General features: G+C 45.7%; 1 protein-coding gene across 2 annotated transcripts; it reads right to left on the bottom strand.

The window, feature by feature from the left end:
* Positions 1-7,714: 7,714 nt before the first annotated feature.
* ATP5MC1 (ATP synthase membrane subunit c locus 1) lies at positions 7,715-10,564 on the bottom strand. Of its 2 annotated transcripts, none has more exons than XM_082679373.1 (5): positions 10,461-10,564; positions 9,827-9,874; positions 8,826-8,903; positions 8,250-8,428; positions 7,715-7,932 (listed from the first exon to the last, which is right to left on the bottom strand). In XM_082679373.1, the coding sequence occupies exons 2-5, from the start codon at positions 9,863-9,865 to the stop codon at positions 7,818-7,820; spliced, it is 411 nt and encodes a 136-aa protein (XP_082535499.1). In that variant the 5' UTR covers positions 9,866-9,874; positions 10,461-10,564; the 3' UTR covers positions 7,715-7,817. The 2 variants fall into 2 exon arrangements, with proteins under 2 accessions (XP_082535499.1, XP_082535498.1); XM_082679372.1 differs by having other exon boundaries at positions 10,391-10,514.
* Positions 10,565-16,163: the final 5,599 nt, after the last annotated feature.

Below are 16,163 nucleotides of genomic sequence, written 5' to 3'. Positions count from 1 at the left end.
TCTTCGTTGCGGTGCGCGGGCTTCTCATTGCGGTGGCTTCTCTTGTTGCCGAGTGCGGGCTCTAGGCGCACGGGCTTCAGTAGTTGTGGCACAAGGGCTCAGTAGTTGTGGCACGTGGGCTCTAGAGCGCAGGCTCAGTAGGTTGTGGCTCACGGGCTTAGTTGCTCCGCAGCATGTGGGATCTTCCTGGAACAAGGCTCGAACCCGTGTCCCCTGCATTGGCAGGCGGATTCCCAACCACTGCGCCACCAGGGAAGCCCCAGCCTCACTTTAGATTACGTTTTGCCGCCAAATTTGTTTCTTAAAAAAGAAGTCCTGTTTTCACAGCTTTATGAATTTTCCAGCCAGGGACTGTGGAGTTGAGTGATAATAGCCAGCATTTATTGAGAGCTAAAATACCGGATTTTTAGTTAACATTTATTGAGTGCCTAATAGGTGCCAAGCGCTTTTTTTTTTTTTTAACACAAATGGATTTTTTTTTTTAATTTTTGGCTCCGTTGGGTCTTCGTTGCTGTGCGTGGGCTTTCTCCAGTTGCGGCGGGCGGGGGCTGCTCTTCGTTACGGTGCGCGGGCTTCTCATTGTGGTGGCTTCTCTTGTTGCGGAGTACGGGCTCTAGCCGCACGGCCTTCAGTAGTTGTGGTACACAGGCTCAGTAGTTGTGGCTCGCAGGCTCTACAGCACAGGCTCAGTAGTTGTGGCACATGGGCTTAGTTGCTCCGTGGCACGTGGATCTTCCCGGACCAGGTCTTGAACCTGTGTCCCCTGCATTGGCAGGCGGATTCTTTTTTTATTATTATTTTTAAAATTTTATCTTATTTTTAAAATTATTTTTGGCTGTGCTGGGTCTTCGTTGCTGTGCACAGGCTTTCTCTAGTTGCGGCCAGCAGGGGCCACTCTTTATTGTGGTACGCGGGCTTCTCATTACAGTGACTTCTCTTGTTGTGGAGCATGGGCTCTAGACGTGCGGGCTTCAGCAGTTGCAGCACACGGGCTCAGGAGTTGCAGCACGCGGGCCCTAGAGCGCGTGGGCTTCAGTAGTTGTGGTGCAAGGGCCTAGCTGGTCCGCGGCATGTGGAATCCTCCCGGACCAGGGCTCGAACCCGTGTCCCCTGCACTGGCAGGCAGATTTCCAACCACTGTGCCACCAGGGAAGTCCCTGGCAGGTGGATTCTTAACCACTTAACCACTACACCACCAGGCAAGTCCTGTGCCAAGTGCTTTGTATGTCTTATTTATTCCTTTCAACAAACCTATGAAGTAAGTACTATTATTAGTCCATTCTGATAGATGGAAAAAGAGAGGCTTACAGAGGTTCAGTCATTTACATGGGTCACAGTGAGAACAAGCCAAATCTGTCTCCAGAAAAAACGTTCTGACCACTATGTGATACTGTCACAGCTTGGAACTCTCTCCCACACTTATCACATTGTACCTTGTACTAATTACAGTCCTTTGGTACCTGTTGCTTCCACCCCCTACTCCCTCCTGCTCCCCGTTCTTCGGACTCTAGATCGTGTATTATCTATGAATCCAGCATGGGGCCTGTCACAGCTTAGGTACTTAACATGAAGCAAAATGAATTGATACAATATTTTATACAGATTTCATGTTTTATTGGTATAGCATTTTACCACTCTATAATAAAGATGCCTAAATATCTCTGAAAGGATATGCAAGAAACTGGTAACAGCGGTTGCCTCTTGACTGCAGACAAGATGGGGCAAAGGGCATATATATATATATATATATATATACACACATACACACACACAAACACACTTGTACCTTTTAAATGTTGTGCTGTACATCTATTGCCTATTCAAACTATATATTTCATTCATTTTTTAAGGATTCTAGAATTTTTCTTGGGTATTATTTACTTAGTAAGATGGTCAAAAGTCATTGGGTAACCTCACGCAAAGAAAAACACTACTTCATAGCTTCTCCATGGCTACAGACTGCTGAGGCCCATAGGGGGCCCATGGGGTGAGAGGACTCCTCAATGGGTCCCTTACTTATTATTGGACCATTGTTTTCAGGTACAAGGTCCATTAGAGATGGGACAATGAACAGAAAACCACTTACCTCAGATCCAGAAAAAAGAGGTTCAACCTTTGATATGTACCACTCTGCAAATATCCTCTTTGAGCCTATTTCTGCATCCATAGAATGGTGATAATTACTACCTCTCAGGGTTTTTCTGAGGATTAAGTGTGGCATTTTTAGAAGTGTTTTGCAAAGTGGTAAGCACTGTCCAAATCACTGGCACCTCACTTGCCCATGTGCCTTCTCTCCTCTGGGCCTGTGCTCATATTTTCTCTACCTGGAATACGCTTTCCCTTTATTAGGGAAAATCCTAATTATTTAAAGTCTCTAAGCTTCTATTCTTCATCAGTAATACTGATAAAAAAATAGTAGCTATAAAGAAGAGATAATGTGATGATGAATGTGCACAATACCTGGCCAAAGTAAGTGTTCGATAATAATAATAATTATTATTATCTTAAATTTTACTTATTTATTTTTGGCTGCATTGGGTGGCTTCTCTTGTTGCGGAGCATGGGCTCTGGGTGTGTGGGCTCAGTAGTTGTGGCACATGGGCTTAGTTGCTCCGTGGCATGTGGGATCTTCCCGGACCAGGGCTCGAACCTCTGTCCCCTGCACTGGCAGGTGGATTCTTAACCACTGTGCCACCAGGGAAGTCCTGGAAGTCCTGTGTTCAATAATTATTAACTCTTTAAAAAAATTATTTATTTTATTTTTGGTTGCATTGGGTCTTTGTTGCTGTGCACGGTCTTTCTCTAGTTGTGTTGAGTGGGAGCTACTCTTTGTTGCGGTGCTCAGGCTTCTCATTGCGATGGCTCCTCTTGTTGTGGAGCATGGGTTCTAGGCGCACAGGCCTCAGTAGTTGTGGAACACGGGCTCATTAGTTGTGGCGCATGGGCTTAGTTGCTCCGAGGCATGTGGGATCCTCCCGGACCAGGGATCAAATCTGTGTTCCCTGCGTTGGCAGGCGGATTCTTAACCACTGCACCACCAGGGAAGTCCCAATAATTATTAACTCTTATTATTCTTACCTTCAAGCCTGGCTGTAATATTACTTTCTCTGCCAAGCCTTAACACCCCCAGGCATATTATTAATATTATTAGTCATTTTTAATTACTCCATCCTCTGAAGTAATTCATACCTTTATTATAGCACGTACTGCTTTTTAAAAAAATTTATTTATTTATTTATTTTTGGCTGCATTGGGTCTTCATTGCTGGTGTGGGCTTTCTCTAGTTGTGGTGAGCGGGGGCTACTCTTCGTTGCAATGCACGGGCTTCTCATTGCAGAGGCTTCTCTTGTTGAGGTGCACGGGCTCTAGGTGCGCGGGCTTCAGTAGTTGTGGCACGCAGGCTCAGTAGTTGTGGCTCACGGGCTTAGTTGCTCCGCGGCATGTGGGATCTTCCCGGACCAGGGCTCGAACCCGTGTCCTCTGCCTTGGCAGGCGGATTCTTAACCACTGTGCCACCGGGGAAGCCCTGCTTTTTATTTTAGTAGTTTGGTTACTCATCTGTCTAGCTACTACATATGACGTCCTCTAGGGCAGTAAGCATGGAGCACCTATCTTGTATCTCCAGGACCTGACATTCAGTGAGTATTGCAGAAATGGTAAACACAATGGAAGTGTTTGGTAGCCAGGTGCCCTTCCCCTGGCCATGGATCTTTAAGATTTCACCTCCTCTTCCTCAGAAATGCCCATTTTCTTTCCAAAGGGCTGGCCAAGCTTGTACAAAGAATCTTCAACTCAAGGTCTAAAGGGCTGCAGCTGCTTGAAGGACCAGCTCACCAACTCCCAAGGGAACTCCAGAAGGCCTCTAAACTGGGAAAGGAAGGACCAGGGAGAGGCTAGCAGAACTTTGTGAATTGGCATTGCTTAGTCCAGTGCTCACTGACTTTTTCAAGGCAACACCTGGCTGCTTTTCCCTGGCAGCTTGGCCACAGCGCAAGAGTATGCCTTCTGAAGCCACTCCCATGGCCTCTGGGGATGGATGACACAACCAAGCTGTGTTCCGACAGGAAACTGGATCCAAGCCTCTCTCTCCTCCCCAGCACACTGGACTGCATTGAGCCATCTCTCAGTGCAGCAAAGTTTGGTAGCACCTTGCTCATGGCAACCTGGCAAGCACTCTCCCCCAGGACACAGACCAGCAAGTATCCTGATGTTCAGGTCACTGCTGTGCTTCAACCTTCTAAATAGATACATCGTGAAGATCCTTCTCCTCTTCCCCAAGGTCTTGTGTCCCACTGCTCTCTGGGGCAGTCCTTCCCCTCCAGGGCCTAGCCTTTTGTCTTGGGCTCAGTGCCAGGAATAGATGAAGAGTTCCCACCCAGGTCACAAATTGGGGGCTAAAAGGAAAAATCAGAACTTGGACTGGGTGTTGGAGGCTTCTGATTGTAAGTAATAGCTATATTAAAATTTTTAATAATACACGTATTATGTGTTATCTCATTACGTACTCAATACATCTTTATATTACATATAATTAATACTGTACATGTATATTAAAAATACTGTACATGTATACATTACATATATTATCATTATTTGCATACATTTACCTGTATTATCTTACTTTGTTGTCGCAATCACTATGAATTGTTCTCATCCCCATTTTACAGATGGGGAAATCAAGGCTCAAGAGAGATAATTAACTTCATAGTTAGGAAATGGCAGGGCTGAGATTTGCACTCCCCTCTAACTCCCAAGTTTATGGTCTTTGCCACCTTGCTGAACTCTTAAGGCAGTGGTTACTCAGTGTTTTTTTGGTCATTACCCCTCTCCCAAGAACAGTGCACCTCTGTATGTACTCACAAATATTTTGCGGTAAACAAAATGGTCTCATCCATGGGCCATAGAGCTTAGATAAAGAATCTCAATGGTAATGGACTAATTGCCTGCTTGCGGGTGGGAGCACATTCTCTCTTTTTTTTTCCTAGTATTTCTTTATTTGGCTGCTCCTAGTTGTGGCACCTGGGATCTTTTAGTTGCAGCATGCGGGACCTAGTTCCCTGACCAGGGATGGAACCTGGGCCCCCTGCATTGGGAGTGCGGAGTCTTAGCCACTGGACCACCAGGGAAGTCCCGCACATTCTCTCTTGACTCTAGAGTTCCATGGGCCCACCAACCACATTCCCAACCCCGCTGATTTGGATTTGAAAGCCCAGCAATTCCAAAGCTGTTTGGAACGCATGATGAAGGGAAATTCTTACCAGCCCCTTGGGAAAAAAATAAGTTCCTGGAGCTTCACAGGAAGGAAAAGGTAACCATCTTCCCTGGGGGCTGCCCCTTGATTACCACCAAAGGGTAGTGACCTGGCAAGGATGCCAGCCTGACATCCCAAAAGGTTACTGCATCCATTTGCATAACAGCATTACCAGTTAATCCATTGCTCCCTTGGTGATACCTCAGCTGCCACTTCAACCTCAGTCTGATTCCTTCTCTTTGGCCCTAAGATTCCTGGGCTCTGCTTCAGGTTCTATCACTGGGTTGCTGTGGACAATCTTGAGAGTTACTTAAGGTGAACAGACTAAGAGGACAAGTAGCAGGTTACAGTAGACCAACAGTTCTCAACCGGGAGTGATTTTGCCCCAGAACTAGGAGACATTTGTCAATCTTACATTTGGCAATTGGTTGTCACAACTGGGGGAGGGGAGGTTGCCACTGGCATCTAGTGGGTAGAGACTAGGGATGTTGCTAAACATTATCAGACAATGATTTATCTGGCCGGGAATGTGCCAAGGGTGAGCGATCCTGTGGAAGAAGACCATGATTGTTGAATGTTAGGTGGTCTCGGATTGAAATCGTTGCCTTGCTGTACGACCTTGAGCATGTCACTGAATCTTGGATGAGTCAGCACAGTGATTAGAACACAGGTTCTGGAGTTTGAATCCCAGCTTTACTAACCAGCCGTATGACCTTCACAGGATTCCTCACCTCTCTGAATCTCCCTCATTTTCCTTACCTACAGAATGACTTATTTCATAGGGAGGTTGAAGTTATTCATTGAAAATGCTTACCACCATGCCTGACATACAAGTGCTCAAATGTTAGCTCATGTTATTACAACCAACACTAGCCTCCTTGCTTTTCCTCTTCTATAGCACATAGCTTCTGTACCCACGTGTTCAATAATTTATGGCATTGTTCAGTATTGTTTCCACTCTTGATTTTTCAGCATTCCCCAAGACTCCTAGGAGGATGCTTAACACCTAAATAACTGCACGACTATCTTTATTTATTTATTTATTTTTGGCTGCATTGGGTCTTCATTGCTGCGCACGGGCTTTCTCTAGTTGTGGCAAGTGGGGGTTACTCTGTTGTAGTGCGTAGGCTCCCCATTGTGGTGGCTTCTCTTGTTGCGGAGCACAGGCTCTAGGTGCGCGGGCTTCAGTAGTTGCAGCATGCGGGCTCAGTAGTTGTTGCTCGCGGGCTCTAGAGCGCAGGCTCAGTAGTTGTGGTGCACGGACTTAGCAGCTCCGTGGCACGTGGAATCTTCCCGGACCAGGGCTTGCACTGGTGTCCCTTGCATTGGCAGGCGGATTCTTAACCACTATGCCAACAGGGAAGTCCCATAACTGTCTTTAAATTGCATTAAATTGAATCCATTCTTATTGACTCACATTTTTTGGTGTTTTAACCCTACTAGCTGCCCTTCAGCTGGAAGGTGTTAACAATTATTAGGAATTTTATTTTGGTTTCACTAGTTCAGACTTTTGCAATAAGTTGAAGTATCGGGTTTTCAAAAAATGGGTCCCATATTTGAGATAGACCATGCCTACTAGCACCCCTGAGTTCATTCTGTGGATATATCAGCTTAGCTTTCTCTTACCTGGGTTATCAGTCCCACGTCAGGCCAAGTGGGGGGCACCTGCTGGGCACAGACTGAGAGCACAGGATGATACCATGAGGAGCTCTCTAAGCAATTCATTTGTTGGTTCACTACCCCGCAGCCCCCAAACACTGTTTTCATCCCTAGCAAAGCTAAGATTGTAAATTCTCCAAGAACACAGACCATGTCCCTCATCTGCTTTATTCAAGAACATTTAGGCACTCTAAGAAAGGAAATGAAACTTACAGGTGGAGCTAAGTGCAGGCAGATGGAGGCCCACCTCCAACTCTAACGTGCTATACAACTTCTTTGGGACGAAGTTTCCCTATCTGTGCCACCTTAATTGTGTGGCCAAAATGAAAATAGATGGCACAGCACAGCAGGTAAAGGTTTAGGCTGGCCCAAGGCGGGGGGGGGGGGGGGGGGGGGAATCTCCAATTCTGCCACTTTCCAGCTCTGTGATGATGGACAAGTTATGTTGCTTCCCTAAGCCTCAGTTCCCTCATTTGCAGAACAGGTATAATAACTGCACTTACAATTCATAGTGTTGCTGAGATAAAAAATGCAAAACACTTGGTAAAGAGCTTGGTGCAAATTAAGCCCCTCAAAAATGTTACATATTATTACAGTAAATTTGAAGGGAAAAAAGCACCAATTATCATTAGACAAATCCGTGTTCCCTCCTGTGGGAGATGTTATTACAGTCATGGCAGTGCTACTTCTCAGCCCTGAGAAGTTCCTAATCACCAGTGGTTCCTGACCCAATCCCATTTCCTTGTCCCACCTTTCTATGAAGGTCCTCCCCAAGGGCAAAGGACAGAGGCGCAGGCATATGAGTTTAGAGAAACATTGTGTTTAATGGTAAAGCTTAGCACACTCTAGCACCGGGCATGGCCTGGAGTCGAAGCAGCAGGGGTGGATAGGTGACCTTCATGGAGCCTCACATGGCAAAGAGGATGAGGAAGGCGACCATCAAACAGAAGAGCCCCATAGCCTCAGACAGGGCAAAGCCCAGAATGGCATAGGAGAAGAGCTGCTGCTTCAGAGACGGGTTCCTGCCGGGGACAGAGACAGGGAAAGGAAGGGGTGAGGGTATGGGTCATGGGTGGTGGAGGACTCAAGTAGGTTAGGTGAATGGATAGTGCTGAAACTGGGAGAGGGCCTAGCTTGCATATATCCTGGGGATTGGACAGGCAAGCAGAGTACCAACATGGTAAGTTTAAGTGAGCCAGACTGGAAACTTATATTTAAATTCTGAGAAAACAGGAGGTAGATGAAATCAACACAAAGCTAGAAGGATCTCTTGCTGAGGCTTCCTCCAAATAAGATGGAATTTATAGTAGAAGACGCTCTAGGCCACCCCACAACTTACCTGGCATAGCCAATGATCAAACTGCCAAACACTGTTCCAATGCCGGCCCCTGAACCAGCCACACCAACTGTGGCAGCCCCAGCACCAATAAACTTGGCCGCTGTGTCAATGTCCCGGGAGACAACACTGGTCTGGAACTCCCGCCTGGCCACCTGGAGTGGGACACTGCTGTAGGAAGGCTAGAAGGAGGGGGAGAGAGAGGGAAGTAGAGAAGGAAAGAGCGGAAGAAGGGAGATAGTGAGGCTCAAGGACAGGTGGCTGACTCCACCCCTCACCCCACCCACCTGAGCTCGGAAATTGTTGGCAAGCTCTTAGCAAGTACAGAACGCTCAGACTGCAGAGCATGCTTGGAATTAGTCTTAGGGTCCGTTTCCAGACAGGACTAGGGAAATTTCGTGGGGTTCATGATAAACCCAATTTCACTTTTGCAAGTTTCTCACCTACAATGCTCACCTTGAGGTACTTAGAACTATTAAAGCACCACAGACTCTCCTCCCACTTTGGCCTAAAGGCAACTGAACAAACTTAAAGGAACTTAGTCTGGGGAAATTCTTAAGAAGGCCCAATCTCCTTTACCTGTTCAGATGGGATCTCTGGCCTACTCAGGAAGGAGGCAGACACAGGCCTGCTCAGACCCCTGGTACAAGAGCGGATCTATAAAATCAGAAAGACACATTTCTCCAAATCAGGCAAGAAATCAAAACAAAACAAAAAATCCCCCTAACTGCTGAGCTTCAGTCAAAAATGACTACAAATATTATAAATAAAACAAGTCCAAGGTATTTCAAGGTCAATTAATGTGTTACTGCTGCTACCAGATATGCCCACACCAGAGACAGCTGTCCTGAGACCCTGGTGTAGTCAGCAGTGGCAACCCTTCCATTTAAAACTGGGTAACAAAGTTCACTTCTATGAGCACAGCCCTTAATCAATATCCCAGAATGGAAAAAAACAAAACCAAAAACCCACACTAACATCAAACCAAGTACAGGAAGGGTTTGTACCCAGACCACCAAAGGAATCAGAAGGGGAAAATCTTATTTTGCTAAAACTGTAGTCACTGTTATACACCCTGAATGGAGTGAGCCAGTAAGCCTGGTGAGGCTCCTGAAACAGTCACCTAAGCAGAGACTCCTGTAACAAGGCTTTCTTGAACTATTTCAAGAAATATAACGTAGCAGTTGTGAAACTTGGTCGAACATTAGAATCACCTGGGGCGTTATAAAAAAAATACAGATGCATGGATTCTACTCCCATAGGGTGCAGCCTGGGCATCAGGAGTTTGAAAAGCTCCCCAGATGATTCCATTGTACAGCCAATGTTGAAAATCACTGTTTCAATGGGCTAACTATGGCCAAGTCAGACTGGGGGTAAAGGTCAGATCCAGACTCTGACCACATTGCAAAGCCAAGATAGCTTGGTTTACAGGCTTAAATAATCAGGGGTTAACTGCATCCATCCTACTGCTTCGCTAAAGGGGCAACATCATCAGAATGCCAAGCTCCTCTCAGTTCATTCATTAAACACTCATGGTTCCCACAGCTGGCGCTACAGAGCACCCGGGAGCCGCAGCTTACCAGAGCAGGAGGAATGAGTAGTGCCCTGGTGGTCTGCATTTTTTCGGTCTGCAGAGGAAAAAAAAAAAAAAAATCCACTGACAGCCTGGTTGTTTGCTTACAGTCGCGACCTTCGGTCGTCCCCTTCACCCCGCCCGTCCTCCCTGGACCACGGTCTTCCTCGAACCATGCCCCAGCTGAGGAGGCCATTAGAGGTCAGAGGGACAGCGCAAATACCCTCTCCACCACTTTCAGCGCGACAGGTCTGCAAAGGAAGGTCACGGAGATCGGAAGTAAAGGAAGGAGGCCCGAGCCCCAGCCGGGAAATGATACCCAAAGAGGATGATCTGCCGGGAAGACTGGGGAGGCAGAAACTAGGTAAGTGCCGTTCAGGGTCCTGCCCATTTCACACAGCAGTCCACGGCCCGCCTCAGCCGGGACAGTAAATTGCTCATCACCGTTGGTAACTAACATTAATTGTTAAGGTTACAGACGGCCATTGCCTTTCCCGGCCCTAGGGGCAAATGCCCCACCACACAACCCAGCCACATCCCTGCCGATAGCTGGTTTTCGGCCCCAGGTCACCTGCACTCCCACTGCCCTGCTGCCCCTTCTCGGAACACAGCGCTCGCCCGGCTCAAGGTGACTGACTCACCTCCGGGCTTTAGCTCTAGGACTCAGCGCTCAGCTCCCCGGCCCACGTGTCCGGGGGTACCCCCACTCTCATTGGCCGCAATCCCCCCGCGCCCTCATTGGTTAACATCCTCGAGTCCTCCTTTCTTATTGGTCTTCCGCAGCTTCTTCCTCTCTCTCCACAGGAGCTTCGTGGCAGTTCCCGCCTCCGTGCGGGTAAAGGCGGGGTTTTCCTCCGAGATCTGGCTTCCGATTGGCCGATCCCTGAAGGGCTCGATCACAGAGTCGGCTTGACTCAGAGGTTCTATAACCTCCCGCACAAAATGGCGGCCAAGGTGGAAAGCAGCAGAAAAAGGCGTGGGAGAGATGACCGGTCGCCTTACACAGAGAGACACATGACCTTGGACCTTAGCCTTCATTCGAGCGCTCGGGCCCTGAGGCGCGTTGCATGTTGGGATTTGTAGTCGGGTCAGAGGCCCTAAGGGCGGCTGAGATCCCGCGAGACGTTTCTCCCCAGGCTGGGAGAGCCAATGCCTTTGCAGCAACTCCCGCCCTAGTGTTTTGTGGGAGTCTTGCTTCCGCCAAGAGGCGTAAAGGCTACCTGCCTCCATGTAAGTTCTCTAATGGGTGAGCGCAACTTTGTGGGCCTCTGCCAGTGTTGAGCAGTCATGAGCTAGCAACCAGTAGTTTGTTTGCTTGTTTTTTTAAAGTATTTTTGTATTGTTAAAAACAACATTCCAAGGACAAAACGCGTAACACCCTGATAAACAAGCAAAGGATGGGAAACAGGCAGAAGAAATATAAATTGAAGGGAAGAATCTTAAACTAAACTATAAAAAGAAATAGAAGTTTAAACGCAACTTTTCTCACTAAATCAAAAAGCAGAGTTCTTTTTACTAATGTGAGCCAGGCACTTCTGTACTGCTGGTGAGAAGTATGAATTAGAACTTTTCTTGAAAGTGATTTGGTAATGTTTGTTGAAAGGTTTTGAATGGTCCACCCTCTTTGACTCAGAAATTCTCGAGGAGTTGAGAGCCTTTAAACTCTCTATCCTCTTTGACCCAGCAATATCACTCATAGAAATCGGTCTTGAAGAAAAAATCAGAAATGCAAAGATTCCCTTCAAAGGATGTACATTGCAGAATTTGTTGAAATTGGAAACAAGTAAATGGTAAACGTTAAGCAAATTGTGATATTTTCACTTGATGAAATAAGCAGACACTGTAAATTTCCTTCCTTCCTCCCCTTCTTTTTTTTTTTCAGCTTAAGTAATAAAAATTTATTAATTCCTGGGATGGTGGTTGTGGCTTCCCAACCTCAAGAGAGGAACAACCAACACTAGGAAATCATTGAGAAATCACACAGTCCCAACACCCCTGGCCAACATAGGGAGGAAAGTCATTCCCCTGAAAATGGGTCAGTTCTCATTATTCCAAGAAGTGTTGGGAGGACAGATGCTGAGGGGACCATCACATGTTGCTGGGGGCAGGGTGGGCGTGTGCTGGACCCCGAACTGGCTCCTGAAAAACCAGGGGAGAAACAGATCCACTTCTTCTCTGGGGGCCAAGTTCTGGGTCACCAGGCTCATTTCTTACCCTTGATGAGGTTGTCACTTCCCTGGGTGTAGGGAAGTGACCTACACTTCATGTTGTAGGTTCAGCACAAGGCTGTCAGCAGTGAGATAGATACGATTCTGTGATGTGGCGATTGTCTTGGAGATGTTCTGTGCTGCCCAGATCTTGTGCAGTTTTGATGTAGCCTGGGTTCCTGCTCAGTGCTTCTCTGAGGTGAGCACGGTGGGTTCAACAAGACCAAGTCTCAATCCCTGACCCCCACCCTTACTACCCCCCTCTCCCCAGCCATCCTCTGGGCTCTCAGATCCAAGGTTGCATTAAGGTGGCTCGTGCTTAGCCCTACTTTGGTCCCTACCTGTGAACCCTCCCTGTGGGCAGCTGCCAGGAACAGGAGGCAGCATCAGAAATTGAGGCAAGGCCTGTAAAACCATGTTTCTGGTTTTATGTTTTATACTGAGAAAATTTTCATGATGTAAGACAAATTTTGAAGATTTAAATGCAGAGCTGTATGGCATTGTGAAAAAAATGGAAAAAAGATTAAAAAAATAAAACAATAGTTAATTCAGTATGGTATAATAAGGTTGATTTATATTTTTATGAGTATGTATTAGTTTTTTTTTTTTTTTTTTTGGTTGTGTTGGGTCTTCGTTGCTGGGCAGGCAGGCTTTCTCTAGTTGCAGTGAGTGGGGGCTACTCTTTGTTGCAGTGCACGGGCTTCTCATTGTGGTGGCTTGGCTTCTCGTTGCAGAGCACAGGCTCTAGGTGTGTGAGTGTCAGTAGTTGCAGCACGTGGGCTCAGTAGTTGTGGCTCGCGGGCTCTAGAGCACAGTTGTGGCACACTGTGGCACAGTAGTTGTGGCACACTGGCTTAGTTGCTCAGTGGCATGTGAGGTCTTCCAAACCAGGAACCAAACCTGTGTCCCCTGCATTGGCAGGCGGATTCCTTTTTTTTTTTTTTTAATCTGACTTCAGCCAGATGTACTTTTATTTATTTAAAAAATTTTTTTAAAATTAATTACTTTATTTTTGATTGCATTGGGTCTTTATTGCTGCACGCAGGCTTTCTCTAGTTGTGGTGAGCAGGGGCTACTCTTTGTTGTGGTGCACAGGCTTCTCATTGTGGTGGCTTGGCTTGTTGCGGAGCATGGGTTCTAGGCGTGCAGGATTCAGTAGTTGTGGCTCACAGGCTCTAGAGCGCAGGCTCAGTAGTTGTGGTGCATGGGCTTAGTTGCTCTGTGGCATGTAGGATCTTCCCGGACCAGGGCTCGAACCCGTGTCCCCTGCATTGGCAGGCGGTTTCTTAACCACTGCGCCACCAGGGAAGTCCCTGTATAAGATTTATAATAGCAATATATTAACAATTATGCTAATCTGGAAAGTCTGAACTTTGGACTCTTAGAAAAAATATTTTAAGATTGAGATTTAAGGTATCTTGCAAGAATGGTACAATGGAAAGAATGTGGAGTTTTGAAATCACACAGACTTGAGTTCCTATCATGGCTCTATCATATAACTAGGTATGTCTGTCTCCGAGCAGATTACCACATCTCTTTTGGCTTTAGTGTAGTAAGCTACCATTTACCATACGGCAAGCATTGGATTAGGTGGATTCACCTGTTATATGATTTAAGCTTGACAACAGCCTTTTTTTTTTTTTTTTTTTGCGGTACGCGGGCCTCTCACTGTTGTGGCTTCTCCCGTTGCGCAGCACGGGCTCCGGACGCGCAGGCTCAGCGGCCATGGCTCACGGACCCAGCCGCTCCGCGGCATGTGGGATTTTCCCGGACAGGGGCACGAACCCGTGTCCCCTGCATCGGCAGGCGGAGTCTCAACCACTGCGCCACCAGGGAAGCCCGACAACAGCCTTTTAAGTGGATATTATTATCCCTATTTTACAGATTACCCCCATGTTACAGAAAATCTTTTTTCCAGTTTGGAATATTTGGTAAGAGCTAAAGTCAGTATGTGGACCCAGGTCGGTCTGGGTCCAAAGTGCTTAACTATCAGCTCTTGAGTCTCCCTAAAACTGGGGAAGCTGTAAAACAGGGTTAATACTACTTACCTTATAGAAATATGAGGTAAAATAAATGCCAGGCCTAGGTTGGTGTTTGGTGAATAGTCCCTGGCTGTTACTACTCTAGGACAAGTTATATTTTCGTGTGGAAATCCCTAACTTTGTCTACGTGTTTTAATTTTTTTTTCATATCCAGATTTGTCACATAGCTCTACTCATAGCTTAACTTCAACATTGCCAAGTTTATCCTGTGACCTGCTGGAAATCAGGTATTTCAGTGCCATGTTTAGGACATGAATTTTGGAGTTAAATAAGCAGGATTCAAATCCTGGCAATGCCACTTACTGCTGTGTGATTTGGGGCAAGGCTCTTAACCTCTCTAGTGCTCTGTCATCATCTATAAAAAGGAGATACCCCTTTTTCAACAGAATTGTTATGAGTAAATGAGATAGTACATGTAGAGGTGCTCCTTTAATTATTGAAGTAAAAAGTACTGGTAAACCAGGAGAGGCTGTGGGAAGTGGAAGGAGGTTAGGAAACCTCAAACCCAGACCTGACATCTTGGGGGTTGTACTAGCTGGCTTGGAGGAGGCCCAAAAACTTCTGTGGGAACTCTGAGAGGATTCCTGAGTAGGCAAAAAAGCTTTTTTCTTATGGTTACAAAATGATTTATTAGAGATATATTTTCTTATTGAGGTATAGTTGACTTATAATGTTGTGTTAGTTTCAGGTGTACAGCACAGTGATTTGGAGATATATATATATATATATATATATATATATTTGTTCTTTTTCAATTTGTTCTTTTTCTTGTTCTTTCTCCTATAGATTATTACAAAATATTGGGTATAGTTCCCTGTGCTATACAGTAGGTCCTTGTTGGTTATCTATTTTGGTGTGTATATGTTAATCCCAAACTCCTAGTTTATCCCTCCTCCCTACTTTACCCTTTGGTAACCATAAGTTTGTTTTCTATCTGTGGGTCTCTTTATGCTTTGTAAATAAGTTCACTTGTATGGCAAAAAAGCTTTTGATGAAGGTGGCAAAGGGCAAACTTGTGGATAACAATACCAGCAGGTCCCTCTTTCCAAAGGCATTTCTGACTCCTCAAATCTACCTCTTCCACCCAGAGTCTTATCTCAGATCGTCTCGCTTTTCCTCTTCCTTTTCACTCTTCCTTTAGGAATTCAGTTTCACTCTTCCTTTAGGAATTCAGTTCAACAAACATTTTTGATTACTTGACAGCTCCAAGCAGTGCACTTGGTTCTGGGGGAACACAGATGAATAGAACCAATTTCCACACTAAGGAAACTCAGTTAACAAGAAAATAAATAGGCAAATAAATACTAAGAACTAGTATCTTAAGGAGCACTACAAGAAAACTTCCTGCAAAGTACAGAGAAGGGAGGTGGAGAGAACCAAGGAAGAACTTTTTGGAAAAAAAAATTCTGGGCTGAGATTTGAGGATAAACATATGTTAGCTAGATATATCAAGGGAGAGAGTGAGAATGGATGAAGATATTCCAGGCAGAGTGAATGAGATGTAGAAACCCAGGAGAGTTGGTGTGGCCAATTTTAGACCAATCAGTCATGGCCATGGGACAGCAGAAATATGACTGCTATACTCCATTTCTGGCAATATGGCCAGACTAAGTATTCTGAAAATCCTCCTGCCACAACACCTAAAAATGCTACATAAATATAGCACACATATTTTAAAACGCATAGCCTTGTTTCTGACAGCTAAAATAAAATATATTCTATATTATATCCAAATTACCAATTTCCCACAGTCTGAAAATAATATCTCCTCTGCCAAATGACCCAGGTGGTGATGATATATTCTGTAACAACAATAGTAACAAATATAAAGGGAGGTTTTTTTTGGGGTGGGGGGAGCTTTTGGCATAGATGATTCATGGTGATAAATCCTAGCTTTTAAATGCATAGCTGAGCTCACAAGAAAGTAACGAGAGTCCCTAAGGACCCAAAAGAAAGCGAGAACATAAAATTAGAGCAGTAAACATGTAATATTAAACTGAAGCTGCCATGACTGGGAATATAGTGGGACAGGGAAAGGGGTATCAGTCGCAGCAATTAAGTGGCTTGGCTCTTAATCGCCCATGGGGACAGAAGG

This window comes from Grampus griseus, assembly GCF_964374135.1.
Source record: "Grampus griseus genome assembly, chromosome: 20".
Taxonomy (NCBI): Eukaryota; Metazoa; Chordata; class Mammalia; order Artiodactyla; family Delphinidae; genus Grampus; species Grampus griseus.
Note: the sequence above shows the minus strand (reverse complement) of the source record. Positions and strands in the feature narration are given on the sequence as shown.

What these genes read in the sequence shown, in the direction of transcription:
- ATP5MC1 (XM_082679373.1), bottom strand. Translation starts at nt 9,865, where the DNA reads ATGCAGACCACCAGGGCACTACTCATTCCTCCTGCTCTG. An exon ending in CAGAGATCCCATCTGAACAG is followed by an intron (nt 8,429 to 8,825) that starts GTAAAGGAGATT and finishes CCCTCCTTCTAG; the next exon opens with CCTTCCTACAGCAGTGTCCC. An exon ending in TTGATCATTGGCTATGCCAG is followed by an intron (nt 7,933 to 8,249) that starts GTAAGTTGTGGG and finishes TGTCCCCGGCAG; the next exon opens with GAACCCGTCTCTGAAGCAGC.